Source organism: Esox lucius, chromosome 9 (assembly GCF_011004845.1).
Source record: "Esox lucius isolate fEsoLuc1 chromosome 9, fEsoLuc1.pri, whole genome shotgun sequence".
Lineage (NCBI taxonomy): Eukaryota > Metazoa > Chordata > Actinopteri > Esociformes > Esocidae > Esox > Esox lucius.
In genome coordinates, this window is record NC_047577.1 from 10,368,622 (window position 1) to 10,395,242 (window position 26,621).

At 44.2% G+C, this 26,621-nt stretch overlaps 1 protein-coding gene across 4 annotated transcripts in view; it reads right to left on the reverse strand.

The window, feature by feature from the left end:
* Positions 1 to 12,376: 12,376 nt before the first annotated feature.
* The window catches only part of vasna (vasorin a), a 27,341-nt gene continuing 13,096 nt past the window's right edge, over positions 12,377 to 26,621 (reverse strand). For 2 of the 4 annotated variants that reach the window (XM_010872731.3, XM_020049878.2), the window contains exons 2-5: positions 18,170 to 18,416; positions 17,455 to 18,014; positions 17,089 to 17,316; positions 12,378 to 16,916 (exon numbers count right to left, since the gene is read on the reverse strand). In XM_010872731.3, the coding sequence (XP_010871033.2) occupies positions 15,765 to 16,916; positions 17,089 to 17,316; positions 17,455 to 18,014; positions 18,170 to 18,389 (2,160 nt within the window). In that variant the 5' untranslated portion in view covers positions 18,390 to 18,416 and the 3' untranslated portion in view covers positions 12,378 to 15,764. Of the gene's footprint in view, positions 16,917 to 17,088; positions 17,317 to 17,454; positions 18,015 to 18,169; positions 18,417 to 26,621 lie in introns of all 4 variants that reach the window. The other 2 variants (XM_020049877.2, XM_010872730.3) reach the window with 2 other exon arrangements.

Genomic DNA, 26,621 nt, shown 5'->3' on the forward strand with positions numbered 1-26,621 from the left:
TGGTTTCTTAGTCTGCCAAGCGCTGTGACTGGCAGTGTTTAATCAGTCGTACAACATAGCTGGTTCTTTTGGTTTTGCAATATGCACACTTGATTTAGAATCCTGGCTGTGTTTCAAAGACAGTTCAGTAGGGGAATCACGTGACGTCCTGGGAGAGTGTTGAGGCCACCCTGACCTTAAGTAAAGTAATATTCTGTGGCACAGATGAAGCATGACCTCAGTCCCAGCAGCTGAGTGAGTTACACCAACTTAATTATTTCCAATGACGGAAAATTCACTTTTTTCAACGCCTGCTTTGTCTCCCACACCAGTTGCAACATGATACCCACACTTTCAAACATCCCCATTTTCACACACCTACCATAGAAAACACACAATAAAGCCTGTTCACACAGACACAAGTTCAGCCACACACACACACCTATTTCTCATGTACACACCAAGATAAATCCAGAGCTGTTGCAGTGAATCAGATTTACAGGCTGCGAAGGACCCAACAATGCATCTAACCCACTAGACCTCTCCCATAGACCCGCAGTTAAAGACCCCTTCCATGGACCCCCAGTTAAATACCCCTCCCATAGACCCCCAGAGATAGACCCCTCCCATAGACCCCCAGTTGAAGACCCCTAGTCATAGATCCCCAGTCATAAACCACCAGTCATAGAATACTTATAAACACCCAGTCACGGACCACTTATAAACACCCAGTCACAGACCACTTGTAAACCAACACTTACAGACCCACAATCACTGACACCAAGTGCAGTCTTCACGGGAGTGAAGACATTTTTGTGTGTTGGTCTGTGTATGTCTATTTGTCTGTGTGTGTGTGTGTTTGATTTTGTTTAATAATTGCTGGACTGCAATCAGACCACATAATGAGCCTGTAATCAATGTATGGAGAACTTAATGCAAACAAACCATTTCCTTGACCCCTGACCCCTGATGGCCTGTGAATCCTTCTCTTTCTCTGCCTCTCTCTTTGTTCTCCCTCCCACACCTTCTTTTTCTCCTCTCTCCCCCCTCTTTCTTCCCTCTCTCCCCTCTCTTTCTTCCCTCTCTCCCAGTCGTTCTCTTTCACATTCAGTTAGTGTGAAATGAATGACGGATGACATGTTTTTGTTGTTGTTTTTATTTGGTGTGGGGGTTAACGTGGTTCAATGGGAAGCTGTTTGTTTGCTTTGTAGTGAGGCACAGTAATCCCTCCCAAAATGTCCTCCTTGTTTTTGTTTTTGGAGGGAAAACATTGTCGCCCCTGTTTTGAGGTTCGACTACCTTTCTAAAAATGGAGATGATCATGTGCTTGTGCATGTAAGAGCAACTTGTACAAGCAGGAGTGTTTTGTTAGAGTGGACAGTGGGAGGCAATTCAAACAGAGTTTTGGGCTCAGCAGATAGAGAAATGGCCTTGACTTTGATAATGGGAAAACTTTCTGGAATAGAATTTTCAGTAAGGAGAAACAGGCATGACAGGACGCATCGATCCCCGCATAGCGTGGAACATGTCATTCTTAAATCTATTGCCTTCGTAAATCGTACAATTTATGACCACAAAATGGAGAACAGCTGAAGTATTTTATCATTCTCCTCAACTGAATAATAAAATGTGACCATGTGCTGAAACCTCAGGAATTAAACCAACGGAATTACCCCACAGCTTGACATTTTATGCCATGAGGGGTTTTATCTTAGCTGCGGGTCAAACTCCACCAGAACTGGAATGGGTTGAGGTTAGGGTTTGGGTTAGCGATAGAGTTAAGGTAATCATTCAGAATGGTTAAGTTGAAGGTTAAGGTTTAGGACAGGCGTTCAAAATAAAACACATGAGCCGCATGAGATGCACTTGGATTTCTCCCTTGACCCTTTGAGCTAGAATCGGCTGCATGAAAACCCGACCATCGTCCCCACTCTGGACAACATAAGGAGCCCAGTGGAGTGGTGGTCACTCAGGCTGTCCCTAGCAGATGATAAATCCTACATGTTTGGCCAGGCTCAAATGGGCGATCAGAATTGGCGCGTTCCTGCGTATAAGAAAATGGTTGTCTTTAATTACTTCTTTCTTCACCTGTCCTCCTTCCACTTTCATTCTTTCTCATTTCCTACTTCATCCTCCCCCCTCCTCCGTCTCCTTACCTGGTCTGTCTTGTTTCTAGGTGACTCCTGCAATGACTCCTTCATGACTCCCCCTCCTCCGTCTCCTTACCTGGTCTGTCTTGTTTCTAGGTGACTCTAGGTGTGGCCCCTGCAATGACAATGAAACAGACACACACTATGTATGTTGTGACTCTGTTAAGACCAACTCTTTTTTTTTTGACATGGCGGCAAATATCTTTTCCTGTCTCATTCCGGGAACACGGAATACCAGGGTTTATCTTACCAGCGGGGGGGGCTTAGGTACTGTAGAGTGTCGAGAGCGAATGTAATTCCGGCCGTAATTCCCCCTGGACTTTGATTTCATCCTGGAAATATTTGAAAAGTAATGCAAAGCTCTCAACAGGATAAAGCTCTCCTTTGTTTAAACCTTTCACTGAATGAAAAAACACAAATAAAAGGAGCTGCTTTATTCGGAATCCTTGTTTCCCCTCTCCATACTGAGTGGGTTTCGGAAGCTGGCGGCGGCGGCGTTCAGCGGGTGTGTCTTTTATAAAAGTAAGATAACCAGCCAGCTACCAAGGATCAGGTGTAATAGAGAAGGATTGCATCAAATCACAAAGTGCTTCAGCCTTTGCCCTCTCTCAAGTTGACTGGAATATCTTGCAGATGTATAGCAGACACATGAAGACAGATTAAGATCAAATGGGTCAAACCCCTGGTATGTATATACCGGGTCCATGCCGGTCTTTACTCAATAAACCTTCATAAATCTCGTTGCACCTCATCGGCTCTTGCTGCGGTGAGGCAGCAGGCCAGCGTTCCTCGATTTATTCATGTCAATTCGAATAATATTAGACACCCACATACACATCAGCACACACACACACACACGCACAAACACACCCGGCCGCACATCAACCTCATCAGCCGTTCCTCCCTCATACTGCCAATCTATCTCCAGCCAAAACGCCCTAAAGGGTTAGAAGTTACGAGTTTCTAATCCAAACAAAGAGGTTCAGGAACAAGAGGTTTTTCTAATTTAACGATGGAGTTTCTAAACAAAGAGGTTCAAAAACACAACAGGCCCTAAATCAAGAGATTGATAAAATCAATGATATCGTTTGGACAAGCTCTGTGCTTCGTCCTGTATATTTTCTGTAATGTTATTCTCACTGAAAACCAGCCAAGCCTTTCCAGGGACAACATTTAATTTGGCATCAGCAGGAGTGTGTTTGGCCAGCTCTTTCCAACCAATTGACAGGTGTTGAAGGAAATATCAATGAGTTAAAGTTGAAGAATTAAATTCTGTCTCAATCAATCAATCAAATGTATTTATAAAGCCCTTTTTACAACAGCAGTTGTCACAAAGTGCTTTACAGAGACACCCGGCCTTAAACCCCAAGGAGCAAACAACAGTTGTGTTGAATTTAAGTGGCTAGGAAAAACTCCCTAAGAAGGTCGAATTTTAGGAAGAAACCTAGAGAGGACCCAGGCTCAGAGGGGTGACCAGTCCTCTTCTGGCTGTGCCGGGTGAGATATTAAGAGTCCAATTGGAATAATAAATACATTTCTCTGGGCTAAATCCAGAGTCTATTTGATTTTAGACTAGGTCAGAAGTATGACCAGGTGGACAAGGACAGGGACAGCAACGGGCACCCCAAACCAGGTAATCCGCAGGTGTGGACCAGGACCTCATCTCCTCCTAAAATGTAAAACTGGAGGAGACTGAGAAAAGTTAGTAGTGCATTCCTCATATCCCCCAGCACAATAATATAGCAGCGTAACACCTTGGAACTGAGACAGGGGGGTCCGGTGACACTGTGTGTCTCTTCCCCTTGTCCCCTGTTGAAAAAGCGACTGGACTGCTGAACAATTAAGGCCTGTCAATCTCCTCTTTAAAGGGGACGTCTAGTCGTTTGAAATGGACAGCCCAAGAATAAAGTGGACCTGCATCTGAGGAAAAACAAAATGAATCGGAAAGTTTTCTACGAAACAGTGAAATCTCCTATAATTGGCTGTCCCCAAGGTGCGAATAGCATTGTTTGTTATTGTGCCTATTCCAAAAGCATCCCCTGTAACTGGCTCACTGGGCTGTGTGTCTGAACAGACCAGGACTATTCCACCCTCGAAGAAAAAGGGAAAAATCTCTTCCGAGTTATTTTTCATGGCTCTGAAGTCTACCAATAAATGATTAACATGCTTAGCAGCGCTGTGTGTTAGGTCACCTATGCCTGAACTATTTTACATACAAACCCCCCCCCCCCCCCCCCACACACACACACACACGCAAAAAGTGACCCCCTTCACCCTCGCACACATCTGTTTTGCCCTCAAACCGTGTCCTGTACCAAATCTTCCTACAGTTCCTCAGTGATCTCCAACTGACCCCCTCCAGGAGCACTCACACACACACACACGCACACACACATACACACACACACACTCACACACACACACACACACACACACACATACACACACACACACACACACACTCACACACACACACACACACACACACACACATACACACACACACACACACACACTCACACACAGCAGCCGGTTACTCCAGGGGGTCGGGTCCTTATGCTCCTGGCTCATCGTCTTGCCTCTTCCCTGAATCGTCTTTGTCTCAGTCTGGGGCTCGTTGTGCTGAATGGCCCCACCATGAGGGAGGTCTGTGAGGACATAACTAACCTTGTCTGGCCGGTCACCATGACAATGTCATTAAAGACCCGTTGATCAGCACCCGCAAAGACGGCTTGTAGCCTACACACAGTTAAACAAACACACACACTTACAACCTCTCCGTTTACACACACACACACACACACACACACGCGCGCGCACTCATACACACTCTGACTTGACACAGCCAAACAGCTAGACCAGAGAGGCTCAGAGAACAGCTATGATTAAACATTTCAACAGAGAGTCATTTTGGTGTAGGAACACCATGTCCTTTGTGTGGGGGTGAAAAGGCTGTGGATGAAGGTTCCTTGTTAATGGACCGACATCATTTCGAAGCCTCTGGGAGCAGTACTGGTGTTATCTGTTAATATACTGGTGCTCACCAAATATGATTAGAACAAAGCCCACAAGTAAGAGAAATGGAGAGATGTCCTGTTATGTGGGAATATTTACAAAGGGCTGTATAACCATATGACGCAGTAAAATAATCATAGTATTTTATAATGATAATTCTGTATTATAATAATCCTCTATAATAATGATATAATGTATAAGAATGACACTTTAATATGCAGCCCCCTCTTTTTCAAGGGACCAAAAGTAATTTGACAATTGACTCAAAAGCTGTTTCATGGACAGGTGTGGGCTATTACTTTGTTATTTCTTCATCAATTAAGCAGGTATAAGGTCTGGAGTTGATTCCAGGTGTGGCATTCGCATTTGGAAGCTGTTGCTGTGAACCCACAACATGCGGTCAAAGGAGCTCTCAAAGCAAGTGAAACAGGCCATCCTTAGGCTGCAAAAAATAATAATACATCCGCGAGATTTGGGTTCCTACCAGTGCTGACAGTGACAGAAGAATTCTGAAGTGTATAGGGATATATTATAGCAAAAAAGTGGAATATTCTGCAATGGCTGAGTCAATTTCTTGATCTCAACTCGATCAAGCATGCATTTCACTTGCTGAAGACAAATCTTAAGACAGAAAGACCAATGAACAAACAGAAATTGAAGACAGCTGCAGTAAAGGCCTGGCAAAGCATCACATAGGAGGAAACCCAACGTTTGGTGATGTCCATACTTTACAGACTTCAAGCAGTCTTTGCCTGCAAAGGATTCTCGACAAAGTATTAAAAAATAACTTTTTATTTATGATTGTGTTAATTTGCCCAATTTACATTGGAGTCCCGGAAATAAGGGAACAGTGTATGAAATTGGTTGCAATTCCTAAACGTTTCATACGATAGTTTTGTTCAACCCCTTGAATTAAAGCTGAAATTCTGCACTTCAATTGCATCTTGGTTGTTTCATTTCAAATTATTTGTGATGGTGTACAGAGCCAAAATTATGAAAATTGTGTCAGTATCCAAATATATCCGGACCTAATTGTATAACGATAATATTGTACAATGATAAAACTGTGTAATAATGATACTGTATAATGATAATACTGTATAATAATAATAATGTATATTCATGATACTGTATAATAGTATACATTATTAATATACATTATTGTAATACTGTAAGATAATTCAGCATTGGCAGAACCAAGACAACATTTGTCAGAACCTAGCCAACATTTTTGCAAAACCTAGACGGCTTTTGGCAGAACCAAACCAATTTTTGGCCAAACCTAGCCAACATTTGGCAGAACAAAGACAGCATTTGGCAGAACATAGCCAACATTTGCAGAACCTTGCCAGCATTTGTCAGAACCAAGACAGCATTTGGCAGTACATAGCCAATATTTGGCTGAACCTAGCCAAGATTTGGCAGAACCTAGCCTACATTTTCGTCAACATCATATTTGTTTCATGAAACACACCAAAAACAGACAGTGAATGATACAGAAATTGGATGTGAGCTATTTGTACAAATAGATACAAATGAGAGGACAGCATGAGTACATAAACTAAATCCAATACAAACTTCCACAAATCTCCCTGGCAGGAACTGAAGGGCATTGTATTAAGAAACTACAGGGACAGCATCATTATTAATCTGAAAACAAATAGTCTGAAGTCTACCGTGCCTCGCACAGCCCTTACCTACAGTACAGGAAACATAGATAGAGCATCGATACATATATCGACAGATATATGGCACCCATTGACTCCCATTGTTAAGGTCCAAGCTGGTGATAGACATGTCCAGGTTTACTGAACGATCTCTGGTGAGCATTCAGCTAATGGTAAGGTTTGTCGAGAGCACTTTGAAAATATGACATGAGGTACGTCAATCATAGATGAGCTAACCATAATACACATATTCATGGCTTACAACTTTCCTCAAGATACTTTTGAATGTCGGTTTTATGACTGATGTCCTACTGACCATTCAAGTCAATGCATTACTAATGAGGACTAACTGAAATGTTGTCTAGCTATTCTCTGTTTAGCTTGAAAACAAGAGAGTTAGCAGGGGGTAAGTTTAGAGGGAAAGTGGGAGATTGTAGGAGTTTGATGGTTTGTTGGGAGAGGAGGGGAGGACATGAGAAGTTAACTGCCAGGAAGTTGGAACAGTGAGTTGCCCAAAATAGCTAAACACTCCAATGCATCCCCCCTGTTCTATCCTGACAAGAGGGTATATAAAGAGTGTTTGTGGTTGAACACTGCACACCCCATTCCACAAGGGTCAACGGTCATGTATGGGGTTAGAGGTCAGGAAGAGCCCTCTGGCTGTGGGGCTGTTTAAAGTGAGCTTTTTGTAGGCAGAGCTGTCAGACTCTGAAGAGGCCAGAGTTTTGAACATGGAGAGTTGGTTTTCGCTTTGGAAATGAGGCCTGAATATATAACATAACTGAAATATTCTTTTCACGTCTTGTCAAGGCATGACCTGGACGGAAGGAAGTTCTGCTACTCTTTATGTCTAGGTGCAGCTCAGCAATGCTCTCCAGACAATATCCAATGAGATGAATGGACCTTCTGAAATAGTTACTCCTCCAGTACTTGGCTCCTGTCAGGTCAAACATAATGTTAAACAGTGTGGGCTTTAAGATGTTTGCAAGCTATTGTGTTTTGCTGTGATGGATCCTAACCAATCCAGATTAACTTTCATATACTTTAGTACCCCTCAACCCCGGTATCCTTGACCCCTCCACTCAGCCCACTACACAATGCTCCACCTCAACAACCAAAAAGGTCAACAACCTAAGCACCTCCAAATCTTTATTAAATCTCTTGCTCCCTCTGTTAGTCTCGCTCCTTCTCCACCATCATTCCTCTCTCTCCATGTCACGGCTAAGAAACCCACACAGAGCATTTCAATTATTCCCAATCCAACATTGAAAAGATGTCCGCCAATCCCAAGAGAACTTTCTCCAAGGTGTTTATGATAGAAAAGTTCAGTGTCATGGCGTCTGAATCCAGTTGGTGGTCTGCTGTGATGCCACATTGTTTAAGAGTTTCCTTTCTTCCTCAGCGAACATGGAACCTATTACCAGCCAGGGTTGGGTTCAGACGAGACCTTTGGGTTCCTCTGGTTAAATGGAACACCAATTAAAGCCTAATTCAATTAAAAGTGTATTAAATTTCAGACAGGAAAAGGGTTTGAAGACCAAACTCATGAGAACTGGAAGCTAACCAGAGGGCTACACCAGAGGAATCCACCAGAGGAGTCAATTTTGTGAATCACAGTGTGACATTCAATACTTTGCCAAATAATAACCCAAAGGGCCACACCATAGGAATCCATTTGTGTACTCAAGTGATGTTTAGAAATAGTTGCCGGTATGAGATACATTTGTCTCAAGGGACTGATTTAAGGCTCATTTTTGTTTCTGTCTCCTAACAGTTTATGTCAGGGAATGGGACTGGGAGAGTTGACCCTCGATCTGCAGTTAAAGCTTGTGCCAGAATACGTAGCAAATACGTCATTCATTTATTGGTAACCACATTGGGAATGTGCAAAACACCCTTCATTCAGGTGTCATGTTCTCTTCGTGCCCTGGTAAGAATTCCCTCTCAGAGGATGCATAGACAATACATTTCACATTTTAGTCTATTAGAAGACACCAGAGTCACCCACAGTCAGGGAGGGCAGTTAATTTAGCTGCTAGTGGATGCTAGCTTCAGCCGAAAGCCAGTGGAGTTTGTTGAGGAGTGGGGTGACATGGGAGAACGCCAGATGACCTGTGGCTCTTCTAGATAAGTTGCAGGGTTTTAATGGCACAAGAAGGGGCCCCAAGCATATGTGAGTTGCAGAAGTCTGGGCAGGAGATAAGTGACTAGATAAGGGGTGATGTCGTGTGAGGTAAGGCCATACCCGGCTGATGTTTGTGAACAGTGAACGGGCAGGGTTCTAATATGGCGTAAGATATGTCGCTTTGACACACACGCGCACGCACGCAGGCACCCCCCCCCCCCAAACCTTCTAATGGCATTATCAAGCCTAAGCCAAAATATTCTAATCATGGAATGAACAACTTCCACGCTGTGCATACTGTATATTCCAGATCTCACCTGATTAATGTTTGTTGATCTCCAGCCACCTCTTATACTTGGTGTCTTGACCAAGAGAAGAATGATTGGAGATGGAAGAACTATGGGATCATGGACCAGCAACATTCTGTTTAGATTTACATGGGCAACAAATAGATGCTGCCAGTTATTGTGGTAGTTTGAGGGCCAAGGTCAGTGAAAAAAGACAGATCCTGTAGTTATTTAACTCAAGCACTGTCCATAGCTTACAATAAAACACAATACACAATGTACTGCATTTTAAGCAGAACATTTTATTGTGAGTAATCACAAAGAAATATAATAATACTTTGCATTTAACAGTTGCAGACATCTTTTGGTTTGCCAGAGTAAGCCTTTATAAAGCAAGAAAACTGTAGTTACATGGCGTTATATTATACGTTTTCAACTCCTGGCTGTTGTATAAAAATTCCAAGGATCTGGCATCCCAGTGTTCCTTGTGGTTTTAAACCACCTGCTGTACATCTCCTGATGTCTTTCCTGGTCTGGATCCCTGCCATGTGACGGCAGCGGCAGGGCGGACATGCTGGAGACACGAGACCTGTTTGTAATAGAATAAATGGGCAGTTTTGCTTCTATCCATTTCTTAACGTTTCTGTGGAGATACAGAACAGGACAACTAAGTAGGGTAAGACACACACACACACACACACTCACACTCACAAATAGAATTAGTGTGTGTGTTTTCCAAACTTTGGAAAACAAAGTTTGGACACAACCGTTTGGGCACAACCCCGACACAACCGCTAGGACATTCATTAATAGGATTTCAATTTCTGTTTAGGTTTATGTCATTGTTTTTCCACTGGCTAAAATGTCTTGAGGGAATAAGGAGAAATACGAGATCTCCACTGGGATCAGTGGTTTTGCATGGGGAAATTCACCAAGCCAGGAAAAAAGTCATATTACCAAGTGCCTTGTGTTGTGGAAATCGCGTTGTCTACCGTAAGCTGTTAGTTAGACAGTCACACAGTGGCAGAGTAAATTCAATCGTGTGCAAAACCAGACAGCAACATCTGTCCAATGAGGTCTATAAAGCATGCTACATTAATCCATCAGTTATACGACCTACAGCCTCTTAATGTTTCCCACTGGTACTGGAAGTCAGAATGCAAGTAAGAGCGTGACTGTGGCACAATTTCTACTATATTTAAAACATTTTTTAGCTAACCTAACATCCTTTGATGGCAAAAACAAGCCAATTAAAATGAACTACATTTGAACAGAGTTTCTAAACTAGCGTAGTAGCAACATTAAGCTAGCTAATGTTAAACAGTAAAATTATATCCTTTTAGGACTGTACAGAGAAAAATAACCAAAAGGCCAAATCCACTCTGTCAGAGTGTATGTAGATGTAGAACCACATTTGTGTCTAATTTAGGAGAGAGATGATTTTAGTTAAGCAACTTTTAATTGTTTTGATTAATGTAATGCGAAATAGCTCGTCACGGATGACATCTCACAGTGGCCATGGCCCTTCTGGGTAAAGATTTATTTTATGACCTGTCATTTTATGATCAGAATTACCTTTACATACACCCAGAATCAGACAGGTGGTGGTGCCAGTTATAGACAATATATAAACAGAACACAGAATATAACAGACACCGTGCTGCACCAATGAGATCAATGGATTCCATCACATGATAATTTAAGGCACAGTTGAAATCAACAAATTTGGGACATTAAAATTAACATTTGCGTCCCTGTACTGGGTACTTTAAAGGCTGTCCCAAGGAGCGTGTTGTAATTGACCTCAAATTAAATTGTGACCACCAGTGAAAGGTCTGTGTCATCATAACTAGTTGAAGTAATCCCTTATCAAATTTACATTAGCCATTCGCTCTGGACCACAGCTGCTTCCACTAACTTTAACTAGCAATCAGTGTTGTCACATACAAGCCATTTGCATGGGCTAGGTGAGCTGTTTTATTAGAAAAGGGCTGATATAACTCAAATCCTGTGGCTGGCTAGCTAGCAAGGCAACATACACGACAATGTTACTGGAATGAGGGACAGTTAGATTACTCTTAATTTTAAGATAACCCTCATAAACGTTTATGATTACTACTGGTCACTTACGTTAGGCCAGAGGAAATGTCGGTAATGTTTTGTTTTTGGTTTGGCCTTGGTTGTAAATACTACACAATATAAATAATACATGACATCAATATACTATATCGCACGACATCTGGACAGGACATATGTCTTAAAATGAACTTCCCTTAAGCGTTGGTTGTCCTATGTCAGGACTAGCTTTGGGAGGGGGGGTCAGGATCCCCCCAACATTACAGCAAATAATAAAAATACACTTTCACCCCCCCCCCCCTCCCCCTCCATAGCCCATTATGGAACATAAACCTCCGCCTATTAGCTCAGTACTGAGCAAATATTTATTCTGTTTATCAAATTATCATCGGCCAAATTTACACTCCATGGTTTCTGTGTGCGTGTGGGTGCGTGTGGGTGCGTGTGGGTGCGTGTGGGTGCGTGTGGGTGGGTGTGGATGCGTGTGTGTGCGTGTGGATGCGTGTGGGTGCGTGTGGATGCGTGTGGGTGCGTGTGTGTGCGTGTGGGTGCGTGTGGGTGCAGTGTGTATGTAAATTGACGCACCGGGCCTTTACTTGTTATTATTGGAACTTTGTTTAATCTGGAAGAGATCAAATGTTGTTTCTTCATGTGCTGAGTGACCTAATGCCTAACTGTGTGTGTGTGTGTGTGTGTCAGTAGAATAATTCAGTAGAATAAGTCTGTTAATCAGGTCATTAAAATACATCAGGTCATTAGTATACTTCTGGTAAACAGGTAATTAGTATACTTCTGTTAATCAGGTAATTAGTACACTTCTGGCAAACAGGTAATTAGTATACTTCTGGTAATCACATCATTAGTATACTTCTGTCAATCAGGTCATTAGAATACATCAAGTCATTAGTATACGTCTGGTAAACAGGTTATTAGTATATTCTGGTAAACAGGTAATTAGTATATATCTGTTAATCTGGTAATTAATACATTTCTGTTAATCAGGTAATTAGTATACTTCTGGTAAACTGGTAATTAGTATATTTCTGTTAATCAGGTAATTAGTATATTTCTGGTAAACAGGTAATTAGTATATTTCTGGTAAACAGGTAATTAGTATACTTTCGGTAAACAGGTAATAAGTATATTTCTGTTAATCAGGTAATTAGTATACTGTGTGTGTATAGTCACATTCAACCAGTGGTAATGCTTCTGGACACAGTAGGTGTCTCTTTTCGTTTCCCCCACCAAATGGTCTATTGACCAATCACATCAGATCTTTCAAATCACATCAGGTGATTGTTCCAAAGACCAGTTTGTGAATAAAAGATCAGTTAGTGGGCTAGTTAGCGGTCTGCGGTATAAACTGTAATGTCTTGAGTGTGCAGTATGTAGTGAATGTGTTTGGCCACTGTCCACTAATGTGAGGTGTCAACAGTGACAGTTATTGTGTATTTCCTAAGGTTACGAAATAAGTATTCTAGTAGAAACTTTGGAAAGCCTTATATCTCTCCGTGTAACATAAATCCTGATTTGTTTAACTTTTGTCAATATTCTTTATTTTTTTTTTTTTTTACACATTCATATCAAAAACATATTTGCATTTTTATACAAAAATAAAACAACGCCAAAATGAATAAGGCAAAAGGCTTTCCCCAAGATAAATATGGGAACATAACAAAGCAAGTTGAAAAATGTTTCAAACGTTTCTTGTTTTTCATGCTTTATAAGACTTTTTCCAGTTAAGCTTTTAAATTTAGTGGATTTATGAGCACATGGTTCTTGGTTGCTGTTGGACGATTGAAAGTGTGAGAATACAGACACTAGAATACAATAAAGAAGTGTAGTGGGTATGGTGGCACTGTCACCTACATTAACCAAGGATTAAAATAGTGAATCAAATTTCTTTTAGGCACATAAATCAAAAGGTGTTAAACCAACCAATACTTTTGATTTTGGAGTTTCACAGAAAAAGGCACTTCATCCTTAAGCCTAACTGTAACAGAAAAAATAAAGTGTATGAGAGAGAGAGTAAGAAAGAGGAGTGAGAGTTGAGAGAGGGTGAGAGAAGAGGGGGGGAGAGAAACAGCAACAGACAGGGGTCAGGAAATTAAAATAACAAAAGAAGAATGAGACAAAAATATAAAACAGATTTTTTTTTTATAAATTATGACACAATGCAACCTCTTAGTGTACCAGAAAGGAAACAAGAGTAAATATATCCTAACAGTGAGAAATGCTTTCTGAATTTTTCATATTATCGTTGGCTTCAGGCAATTAAAACAGTCCCAAAAACACAGCCAACAACCTTTCTGACCAAGACAGAGGGAGAAGGTCAATAAGAGTGAAATGAGGGAGGCAGAGAGAGGCAGAGAGAGTGAGCAACAGACACAATCTGAAAAATACAGGGCAAGAGAGACAATGAAGGAGAATAAAACAGAGGGAGGAAAAAAATAGAAAGTGAGGGACCAAAACAATAAAAAGCTACTAAAGATATGAGCGCCACGGTAACTAGAAAGTCAAGGAAATTGCTGGTTTCCCCTTCTGTGACACATATAGTAAATTGCTCTCAAAGTCTTTGAACCCCCTAGCTTTTCTCGGCATGTGTGTGCCACTTTAATAGCTCAGTGTTCGCAGTGACCGAGCTTAAACAACCTTTTTTGAGCATTCAAAAAAAGCCTGGGTGTCCCTTCTAAATGGCACACTCTGTTTGACCATGGTCTGTACTGTTACTAGGGCACTTGTAAGGAATAGGGTGCCCTTTATGACGCAGCCTGGGGTTTTTGGAGCTAACCATGTCCTTATGTAGCTTTAGCTATTGTAGTTTGGCAGATTGTTTTTATACAGCGAAAGGGGCAATCTGGAATTTTTCCTGACCTGTAAATTCATGATATTTATCAACTGATTCTTAAAAAAAGTTACTTTTGTTGGTTTAGTTTAACTGTTGTACCTAATTGGAACTAGAAATGCCAGCATGTTTTACAATTTTTTTTGTAAACAAATGTAAACCAGCACTGTTAAACTTCTAAACATGGTTGAAACTTTAATGTTGATGTCATGGGTGGTTATTCCTTGCGTACATAGCTCTATCGATGCATTTCAGAGTGGTTACATTTCTCCAGCCCCATCTCTCAGCATTTTAAAGGATGGGGAGCGAGCCTTCCTGTTGTTTCAACTGCTGATTCTTGCTTTTGGACAAATGGCAGTGCGAGTTGAGAGTTAAGTCTGGGCCACTCCTGCCACGGCTGATATCATATCGTGACATATCATAAGTAGGCTACAAGCTTGTGTTCACTTGGTTAACAGTTCAGGCATTTTTATATGATAAACATTTTATGTTTTGAGCAAAATTCGGGTCCATTTAATCTCAATTCAGTCAATAAAAAGAAAAATCATATTTGAAAGCAAATGAGGCTTGTTCAGCTTTTTACTAAACTGCCACAAAACTGTCCCTATATTGCATCAATCCTATTCAACATCAACACATTAGACAGAAACAACACCAAAGAAACAGCTTCAGAGCAACAGCAAAGTCCATAGTACATTTTTTTCTTTTTACAAAAAACACATTACAAAAACACATAAAACTTGCCCGATATACAACCTTCACTGAGTGTCCATTACAACTGCTGACCACAACACACAGGACAGGAGCCCACGTCCTGACCAGCACCCTGATCCCTACACAGTATACGAATTGTGACCTGCGCCCTTTGAACCCAGGTTACAAGTCAGGCACTGCATATAGGGACGTAGGTTGCAGGCAGTCTGCAGGCAGTCCGCTCTTCTTGTCAGTTCTCGTTTCTTAGTCCCAAGGATTTTTCACAGCAAGTGGATAATGTCTTAAACTATACTTTTCTCGTAGAACCGTCTTTCCAGAGCCAGACCTGTTCTAGTACTTCTGCTTTTCATCAGTGCAAATTGTCCTGGGGGCGGGGCGGGGCGGGGGTTCCGGTGTGAAACACACCTTCAAGACTTGGGCCACGGATCAGAAGTGGACCGAATCCGACACATCACTCGCTTTCCAGGAAGTGCTGAATTAGTGAGTCTGTGGAGGTCCGCCCCCTACGTCCGCCCCCTCCCTCACTCCCGTCTGTCAGTCCAGCAATGCGATTGCAGCTCTTCGAAACAATGTCAATGTTACAGATGTAGAAAGCACTTTTACAGCACAGTCATGTCAATGCGAGAAGGCACTTCCGTCGTCAGTCCGTCGTTATAAGATGAGACTTCTGGTTGTCATGGCGATTGCACTTTGCTTAAATACTTGTCGAGTTTTTCTATTACTTTAAACTCTGCTGGATGACCTAAAACCTTTCGCTGGCCTAAAGAGATAATGTCTCCGCACCCACTGGCATGGATAACTGAGCATTCTGTTATCCTCTGTGGGGACCTTACGTTCCACAGCTCTGAATGTCACTGAGTGCATTTAGTCTCATTGAGAAATATGTAGAAATCCATTAAAGAGTTTCTAGAAATACGATGGACTCAAGGTTGCCACGTTGTTATTGGATGAAACATGTCCCTGCCCCTGCATGAGGGGAACCTCGTATTCAAAGGCACTGTTCTGTGGATGTGACATTCCACCATTTTGTGGTTGGTTTGGTGTGGAGGTGTGACAGGGGGTGATAGCCGCCCCCTTGGTACCCCCAACACCGTTCTCAAGACTAACCTTTACACCCTCCAGTTCCATCGGCCCGGGTTCGCCCCCCTCCAGCTCCACGTGGGCGGCTTTAGCCCGTCTCCTTCTGAGGTAGAGCACCAGCCCAGCCACCACAGCCACGCCCATGACCAGGGCGAGGGCAGCCAAGGCTGGGATGAGAGTGTGGGACAGCTGGCTTTGGTCATCCACCTGGGGCCCCAAGGACGAGGCCTGGGGACTGCCCTCTGTGCGGGCCTCCATACATGACCCACCCTCGGCAGCGCTACCTCCACCACTGCCCCCGTTCACCCTCTCCTCCAGGGGGCTGGCGCACACGGAATATGTGGAGTTGGGCCGTAGCCCTCGGAGGGTGTACTCAGGGTAGGAGGCGGGGACGTTGAGGTACATGGGACGTTGGTCGGGCCCCGAGAGGTTGCAGTAGGTCAGTTTGATCCCGCGGATGTGCGGCCGCGTCTTCATGAAACTGTGGAGGTCGACAAGGATGGACGTGGAGGTCACCAGACGGGAACTGATATCCGGGGCAGAGATCAAAACGCCGTCGACCACGGAGGCCGACTCCTCAGGGGAGGTCGGTTGGCGAGGAGGGGGCTTGTGGTTGGACAGGTTCTCACAGTAGAGGCCTGTGGTTCCCCTGAGACAAAGACATCCGAGCTGGCCCAGGGGGTCGAAGCGGCAGGTACCTCCGTTGAGGCAGATGTTCGCGGGGCAGATGTGGTCCCTCGAAGCGGAGGTCGGTGAAGCTGGAGGTGGGGCAGGGGGGCGGCTCTCACTGGCCGTCCCGGCTAAAGATGGTCCGTCGCTAGGGAAGGGTGGCGGCGGGGGGATGTCGTTCGTGTGGGTGGTGCTTGGAGATGTAGTCTGCAAGGGAGGGGGGGGGCTGCTTTCGTCCCTTAAGACACTCGGCGCGACTGTGGTCGTCGGCGAACACCCGAAGTCCTGATGCTCTAACTGCGCCAGCACCTTAAACAAGAAGAACAAACTTTGCTTGTGAAATACATTACACACAAGAACAGCACACATTGCATTTCACAGGAAACCTGAGATTAATTTAGTATTACTTTTATTTAATATAGACGTAAATTAAAGTGTTGAACTCATAAGTGATGAAACAATAAACAGCTGTTGGCAGCACCTTGCCAGCGTTCAACGGGGGAAAGTGACAGCGGGTTTCTTCAGGGCGTCCCAGATCCACACTATTCTCCTTCAGCCAGACAGGGAACCAGGCCAGAGGACAGAGGCAGTTAAAGGGGTTCTCGGCCACCGTGAGTTGGGCCAGCTTGGGGAAGAGCTGGAAGAAACCGTGGGGTAAGCCCTGGAGTTTTAACCCACTGAGGTCCAAATCTTGGAGACCCACCATCGTCTGGAAGATAAATTGACATACGGACAGACACGGTTGGAAGATTTTTTTTAATTTAAGTCACTCATTTTTGGAATATACGAAAATAATGCATAATGCAGATATTTAATTTGTATGATAACAATATAAAAAACGACATACCTGGAAGTCCTCGGTTCTGAGCTCCCCTATGGGGTTGGTGGCCAGGCTGAGTCGGATGAGTCCCCGGGTGACCTTCAGGGCCTCAGGCATTCCTTCCAGCTTGTTCTGAGACACATCCAGGTCGTGTAGGTTACCCATGGAGGCCATCAGGTCCGGGTCCAAGGTGGTGAGCCCCAAAGAGGCCACTTTGAGCGACTCGAGGTGGGGCGTCTGGAGGTCTTGGGGACCCAAGTCGGGAAGGGAGTTGAAGCTGAGATCAAGAAGGAGAAGTGCGGGCAGACGGAGCGTCGGTAGACTGGTCAGCTGGTTTCCCTGGAGCTTTAGTTCTAGAAGGCCCTCTAGACCCTCGAAAGCCTCAGTTTGGATGCTCTCAATGCGGTTACTATGGAGATACAGCCGTTCGAGATGCACCAATCCAGAGAAGCAATCCTTGGAGATGTGGGTAATGGAGTTAGAGGACAAATCTAGATTCTGAAGAGAAGCTAGAGGTCCGAAGACTCCATCAGGGACCTCGGTGAGTTTGTTTTGTGACAAATCCAGCATCTTCAGTTCTCCCAAGTCTGAAGAAAAATAAGTTAATGGGTTAGAAGTCTTGCTCAGTGGCACAGTGGCAGGATTTGGCATGCAGGATCCCCTCTGATTGCTGGCTTACTCCCAACCACATTTATCCCACACATGTATTGAATTCAAACGTTTTGCGTTGTAGGCCACCTACCTGTGAAGTCATCCTCGGCTAAGGTATCAATGCCATTCTGAAAGACGTAGAGTTCTTTGACAGATGTAGGGAGGTCACGGGGGATAAAACTGGACCGGCGCTGGATACAGAAAACAGAGCCTTGGCTAGGACAGGCGCACTCCTCTGGGCAGCCAGGGATGGAGAGGACGGAGGCAGGGGAGCAGAACAGGAAGAAGATGAGGTGGAGGAAGGATAGCATTGTGCTGGAGCCCTTTGGTGTCAAATTCTGGAAGACAAGGAAAAAGAAGGAGCTGTTGGTGTGTTTGAAAATTAGGACATAACCTCAACACACAGGTACAGAGACACATTAACACACCCCTGTGACGTCTCAGTCAGTATCTCCCCTCTATTCCTCCGAACCCTGACCCATGACCACACAGAGACCACAACAGAACCTCATATCCCTGCCAAGCCCTGTCCAGTCAAACACACTTCAAGCCAACTAAATTCAAACGCACGCTAATAGGCACATTCATTGTTTGCTTGGTGAGCACACATCCCCTGGATGAAGAGGCCTGGCTGAGGCTCGGGCTCAGGCCACCCATAGGCTAAGAGGTGGGGTGAGTGGGTGTTTATGGTAGGGTCTCCAGCCCATGAAACCCAGTCTGGCTCTGAACATCTGGACACACACGGCCACACGGCTATTTGATACAAACACAAGCTGTGGCGCCGGGAGTGTGTATAAAGGAGTGTGCACCACACACACACACCAACAGACAAACACACACACACCTACAGACACAAACACACCTAAAGACACACTCACACATACCTGTAGAAACACACCCCCAGACATATACACACCAACAGACACAGACACACCAACAGACACATGTAGGTTTGAATACCGGCAATTAAGACCCATTAAGACCCATCTCACCTAACCCTTACCATAACCTAACCTAAACTTCAATAACTTAACCTTTATGTCTAAACTTAACCCTGACCCTAATTCTAAGCCTGTCTTACTCTTACCGTAAAGTTAACTCCAAGACACATAAAAGCTCCTTGTCAAAGGGAGGACCAGCCGTATGTCCTCACTGTATGTTTTTCCTTGTTTTACTACCTTCAGTTACACACGCACGCACGCACGCGCGCTTCTACATACAAATATATGAGCATTTATAAATTAACACACGTGGCTGTTTCATACACATGTAATCAATCATTGACTCACACAGGCACCACACACCCCTGTCCAACCAAATGGCCACCACCAGTGGGGGAGTGGGGAGGTGAACCAGTGGGGGAGTGGGTGGGGGGGGGGTGAACCAGTGGGGGAGTTTAAGGGTCAGCTACAGGTACTGATGATCGGTCTCTCCTACACTGGTCATACCAGTCCACCGAAGGTAAATCCGCCATTTTTGGTATGGTATGTATATATACTGTACACACAAGTGTGTGTGTGTGTGTGTGTGTCTGCTTGTTTATGTCTGTGCGTATGTGTCTGCGCCTGTGTGTCGGTGTGTTGAAATCTCAAAGCCTCACCAGATTCCCTAGAACTCAGGAGGTATTCGGCTTGTGATAATAAATATCTCTTGGGTTCAAGGACGTGTGTGTGTGTGTGTGTGTGTGTGTGTGTGTGCGCGCCGTATTGTTACAGCCAATAAAGGGTGTCTAAAGCCTCCGATGTGAAATCCTCGTTGCCATGCAACCACAGACATGGGATCAGCTCCCTGCTAACCCACGTCGCTCTTAACCGTCAGAGGGACACTGTCAGTGTGATCTTAGATCAGCTTACCCTGCCCAATTTCTCAGAGGCAAAACGTAAACGCGGTCATTGTCTGAAGGGGCTACTCCAGCCAACCCCCAGTCAACAGTGATGTCATTCCTTGGGGCCACAGTGAATCCACATGGGGTCCTGTATAAACGCAGGGCAGTCTGTGGAGAAGCCTGAATGGTTAAATTTACAGGACCATAAAAACACACCTCCTCGTCACCTCGCTTCCTCCCACTTTGAATGTCCTCATATGAGGGCCGCGCGATACATCGTCTCAGCGTCGACCTTGAGATGTACGCATCCGCAATAGTCACATCGCCGAACGTGCAATTTAGTAAGCTAAACATGTATCAGTCTACAATATATATTTTTTACAAATGGAAAACTAGCATTATATCTGTCTGATATGAGGTTATTTACTCCGATTTATGGGTTATTGGATACACAGTTAACTATAGTTGTTTTTCTTTTAAACACTGAGTTCGTTGCTGCACGCGGTTGACATGCAGGTTCTGCTTACTCGTGACGAAATGATGAGCAAGGAACAGGCAAAAAAAAAGGCCAAAATTGAGAATTTGGTTGCAAAAAGGATGATGGTTACAGACAGGATGATGTTGCCCAAAAACAGGTACTTTGTCGAGAGTGCCTTTGAATTGTTGCCACAACACGACCAATTTGTTTGATCATTTAAGGCGGCACCACAAATCTTCGTATGACGAGTGCAAAGCACCTCAATGCCGTCCAAAGCAAAAACACCATACGAGAAAGGTTCCAAACGGCAGAGAAAAATCACAGATTCAATAACATTACACGTCACCAACGACATGCTACCAATTAACACTGTTACCAAAGAGGGTTTTAAAAACATGATCCGTTTGCTTGACAAGCGGTATGTAATGCCGTCACGCAACTATTTTTCTCAAGTTGCCATCCCAGAGTTGTACGAGAAATGCAAGGCGCAAGTTGAAACAGAGCTGTCACAATTGGAATTTTATACAGCAACAACAGACTTGTGGTCCAGCCGGACAACGGAGCCCTACATAAGTCTGTTAGTACACTTTATTAATGAGGACTTCCACCTGAAAAGTCGCTGTTTGGAAACTGCATTTTTCCCAGAGGATCATACAAGTGAGAACATCAACAGGGATGAGAGAAGCGTTGGCTGATTGGGGCCTAGATGAGAGTAATCTAGTCTGTATTACAACAGACAATGCAGCGAACATGGTGAACATGGTGAAGACCAGATTGCAGTGCTTTGGCCACAGACTCCATCTTGCAGTTGGTAAGTTATGCCCAATTGCACATTCTATTTTACTGTTGCTATTGCTATACTATTACTGTTACATATTATTACCTAGCAACCTGTTCTGAAATAAAACAATTTTCATAAGTTTCATACTTTTGTATTGTAGAGGATGGGGCTGGGGAAGAATGAAGGATACAGACTGTCAGGTTGATAGCCAAAGCTCTTTCTGAAGACATCCTCTGTTTTTTCATTTCGCAATATATATTGCAAAAAAACAAAATATCGCAATGTCAGTTATTTTCAATATTATGCAACCCTACCTCATAGTGTTGTAGAGGAGAAGGAAGGAATATCACTTCCAGGGGAAAGGTCATTTCCTCGGAAAAGTTTAGAATTAGGACTGAGTAGTCAAAGACCCATCGCAGCGAGACTTAAACGTATTTACCTTTTATTTGTTTACACAATGAGGCTGAAAAACACCCTGAAACTGTGACAATTACTGCGACCGCAGCAAATAAAATGTCCTAACGCCTGCCAGCTCTGACTGAGCATTAAGGGCCAGAGAAGGATCAAGGAGAGACATTTTGAAACGTACATGTAGTTCTTTTCCCTAAATAAACACACAGTGATTTACTAGTTTTCATTTTAGTATTTGTTTTTATTTTATACAGTATGTTATACAGTAATAATTAGGACAGTTTATTAGAGCCTCAGTGAAGCCTTGATGAGTCAAAGGACCGTGAGCCCTACTGGCAAGGCAAAAGACTTCTTCATCGCTTCACTGAGAGCTGGGCAGACCAGAAGGACTACCTACTGGGCTTGCACATCTCTGTTGAACACAGATAAGGGTAACAGCACGGTGAGAGGTAGTCAGAATGGTTTAGTCCTTCTTGACACTCCAGGACGTACAGAGATTTCCTCTCAGATAGGAATTTCATTTATCAAAGTTTCTTTCTGTTGTCGCCACGGAGGTGTGATTTCTGTTTTCCTTGGTTGTGTTTCCGTCTTGATTTACATCTATTTGACGTGTACAGTACACACGCACACGCATTCAAGCACACACACACACACACACACACACAAAACAAGGACATACATTCTCTTTCTCAGTTTTTTTTTCTTTCCAGTGCCTCCCTCCTTCTCTTCGTGGTTGCTGGGGTTGGCAGTTGGACAGAAACCTGAGATGTTTCATTAAAGTGAAGAAGTGAAGAGGCCAAGCCCCAGTCTACTGCCTTCCTCCCCCGTCCTGCTCCCCCCTGCCTTCACCCCCCCCCCCCACCCCCGTTCCTCATAACAGAGGGATATCTGGGCCTGATCTGGCCGGCATGGCTGGAATTCGCAATAACCCCCAAAATCCATCTTCATCCACAGTGAGGGACCACGGTGAAGAAGGGGGCAGACAGTCAAGGAAAGGTGGGAGGGGAGACCGAGCCAGGCCTCTGAAGGATATGTGAAAGGCAGAGGGGGTAGGAGGCTGGAAGGAGACCGATTTGCGTAATTCTTCCATACATTTTCTCTTTGTCACATCTCTCCCTCAGCCAAATAACAAGCCTGAACATATCAGCGATGCCGCAGGCTGCATTGACTTTTCACCTGGGCTCGACGTGAACTTCTATCTTGTTTTTTTGTACATTTGAGTCATTTGGCGGATGCCTATGTTTCCCAGAGTGAGAGACACCCTCTGTCACACCGGCCAAGCGTCTGACCCGAACCCGCTGACCATAGGGCCCCCGGAGCGCCACGCTCTACCATGTGATCCGCGCAGGACACAAAGTTCCCGGGCGGGTTTTTTGTTACAGTGGAAACCGTAACAAGGTGTCACTCAGACGCGCTGCAATCAGGCGCATGCCTGAGGGTTAATGGTGCAGACAGGATAATAATGCCGTCGTCACCAAAAAACATAACACGGCAGAAGCCCGCCGCGCCACTCTGTCGCGGTTACGCACCAAGGAATGACCTCACCGTCGACACCACCAGAGGCTAATCTGGTTGTTATCGGATTCATTAAGCTCACAGAAACCTCCACCTGAAACCCCGACCGCACATCTCAATCGGCAGGTATTACAGACCCAAGGATTCTAACAAGGTCGTGAATATTTTGACACTCGCGGGGGGCGGGAAGCACACCTCCACCTCCAGCAACCCGCAGAGGGGGAGACGCAGTGGGGTAGACGCAGAGAGTCGTCGGCAGTCTAGAGCAGCGGGTTTGCCCCAAAACTTGAGGCCACACACACACACACACACACACACACACACAATACCATAAACAGACATCCACAAACACACACACACACACACTATAATGAGACGTTGAAAGTCATCTGCCCAACATTACTCTTTAGGAATGAAAGAAATCCATTATGACACGGTATTCAAACAAGGTCCGGTGCTCCTTTGAATAAAACCTTTGTCTGGGGACCGAAAGGCACACGCTGGATGTGTCCAAAACACCGCCCTTCTCGCAGTGTAGCCTAGCCCAGGGTCGTGGTCAAATGCAGGGCACTTAACAGGGAACCGGGTGTCAGTGAGGACGCAGGCTTGGGCCTATTGGGGATCCGGAACGGTGCGTTTGTCCATCTAACGGAACAGTGACCCACACGGGCCGAATGAATGGCTGACAGACCCTAAGACAGGTGGATAGACAGAGAGAGAGAGGGTTAAGGTTGAATGAAGACAAGAAGAGTAAGAGAAAGAAGGTTCAGAAAGAGGGAGAGAGATGATGGTTTGGAGTCAGAATTATTAGAGTGAGACAGAGAGGGGAAGGGGAGAGGAATCAGAACATAAGAGAGCCAGAAAATGGTCTGGGAAAAAAACATCTAGAAATAGGTTTGAGGTTTCTTCTCATTTGATTTCAGTAGGCCACTTAATCCCAGTCTTCGGCAGATTAGCTGTTACATCATGTCTGGATTCTGGAGTTTTTCCTGGTCAGCTCATATGATAAAAAAAATAAAAAATAAATGATTGGTCCTGGTTGTAACAGACACCAAATCAAATCCACCGGTTTGTCTCAAATTAATTCTGCTATCGTAGAAAAACACAGCTAGTAAAGGATTTGACTTTTGATTCAGAGAGGGATCAAAAGGAATGGAATGCAGGCAAAGGGATGAAGGGATGGAAAGATGGAGCTTGATCGTCTCATCTCCAAGAAGAACTGTCTATTTTGTCACTTATATGCCATCTCCCTCTCTATTTTCATCCTTTCTTTGGGATTTCCTGTTTCCATTTTATGACTTTTAAACACACAGCTCTGAATGTTGATTTGCTTGTTAACACATTGGTCTGACGGGCATAAACTCCATGTAAAGTGACAGGAGAAGAGGGCAATCGTTACCACATATTTGATATGTATGAAGCCACAACAAACCCAAGCTGTCTTGAAATGGCATTAATGAAGCTAAACTATTTGAGGAAAATTAAAGCAGTTTTTCTGGGAAGAATTCCCAATGCAAGTCCACATTTTTCTGTAGTCTTGCAATTTGTAGAGATCTATATCTACCGAACAGAAAGATCTGGCATCCCCTTGAATTAGTTCAGAGCTGCCCATGTGTCCTGGTACACAGCTGCAGCTGGATTGAATTACCCAGAGTGCATTGGGGGCCATCTCTCACTGTGACAACAACGCCTTATAAACTTTTGTCCCCCTAGTAGGACGAGAGAGGAGAAAGAGATAGAGGAGATAGAGAGGTAAAGATAAAGGGGGGACAGAGAGAATAACAAGGAGGAAGAGAGGGGGGAGAGTACAGAGAGGGGGGAGAGACAAGAAAGTGAGTGAGTGAGGAGAGAGTAAAGGATATAAAATGAAGACAAAATTAAATTGTCTGCGGTATCTTGCAGACAAAGACTCAAGGCAAGAAAATCCATTCATACAAACCCCAGAGTTTAAACAAAACATTTAATTGGTCACCACTCAGACCACATGACAAAGAACAGAAGAAACAAGGATAGGCAGTTTCTACTCTAGTTTCTTTCGTTCTCTACTATGCTCGTGTCGATACGGAATCAAAATGTTACAATGAAATCTAGACCAAACATAAGTCTAAGGCATTGTGGGGTCTGCCAGTAATAGGCTGGTTACACTAAGATTGAATTATCCAATCAACGGTTGTAACCACTAAGCCAATCAGCAAACTGGCTCAGCAAACCAAGAACAATAGCTGCTGGTATTGTCAGTTCGGTAGATACTGTACTCACCAACTTCATGAACTATGAAAATATCCTGGAAGAGGTGGCCCTAATTTTCAGATTGATTTACCTTGACTTCTATTTTCTACACTTATTTCTTAAATCTTTTCAACAACCCAACGGGGTCCTGCTACATACCAGATAGGAGCACTTGGCATAAACAGGTCAGCTTAAAGCCTGAACCTACTTTTTGGAGCAGAGGTACGGCAGGATAATAAAAAACATGTCTGAAGGTGCTTTGATGGGGCTGGGGTGAAGGGGGTGCCTCTCCCACTCCCCACCTCCCACTCCCCCCTCCCATATAGGGGTGTATCTTATTACCAGTTGGCTTTTAAAGCTTTTCGCAGTAAAAAAAAAAACCCCAACTGTTACAACATTTTAAACAAATCAGAACTGGTTTCAAAGAGTTAAACTCCGGAACCTGACAGAGAAAAGCAGTGTTGTCCTTGTCATCAGCGCCTTCGATTAGATATCGTGTGACAGAACACTGTAGGATATCCTCGACATTTAATGTTACGGTACTGAGCAGTGCTGCTATCTTGGGTTTAGTTCTTTAGTACATTCCTGACCCCAATTTCACACCAATTATCTACTCAATTTGCTCCACATAAAAACACTGTTGTTGACATTGATGACACACACACACACACACACAAATGAATGTCGCTGATCATTTTTTCACTAATATAACAAAAACACCAGACCACTCTCACCCTTTATGCCTTCAACAACATCTCTTTATTCAAAACATCCATCAAAACACAACATTCCCCAAAACTCCAAACACCCTGATGAGCTCTCCAAACACTTCCCACCCTCCCAAAATTCCACACACTCCAAACTCCAGACATTCCCCACACCCTGAACACTCAACACCCCAAACACTCCCATCTCCAGACATTCCCCAAACTGTGACCATAATAACACGATCACCGCTCCTCTTCCGACACACTCCAACCAGGAAACCCAACTCACCAAACGTGTGCGCGACACACTCCCAAGAGCCTGTTTCAGACGGAGACACACACCCATAAACACACGCACCTAGTGGCCTGTTTTTCTAGGGTAGAATTTCAATGCTTGTACTAAACTGTTGCTGTTCATGGCCTTGTAGAAGAAGAAAGGAGGAAGAAAGAGAAGAGAGAGGGACACCTGAATTACACCTGGATCGGGTTGCCCTGTCTCTCAACTGCCCGCAGGGGGAGGGAGGAGGGGTGTAGGTGAGGGAGGGAGGGAGGGAGGGAGGGAGGGAGAGAGGAAGAGGGGCATTGGGAGAAGCAAAG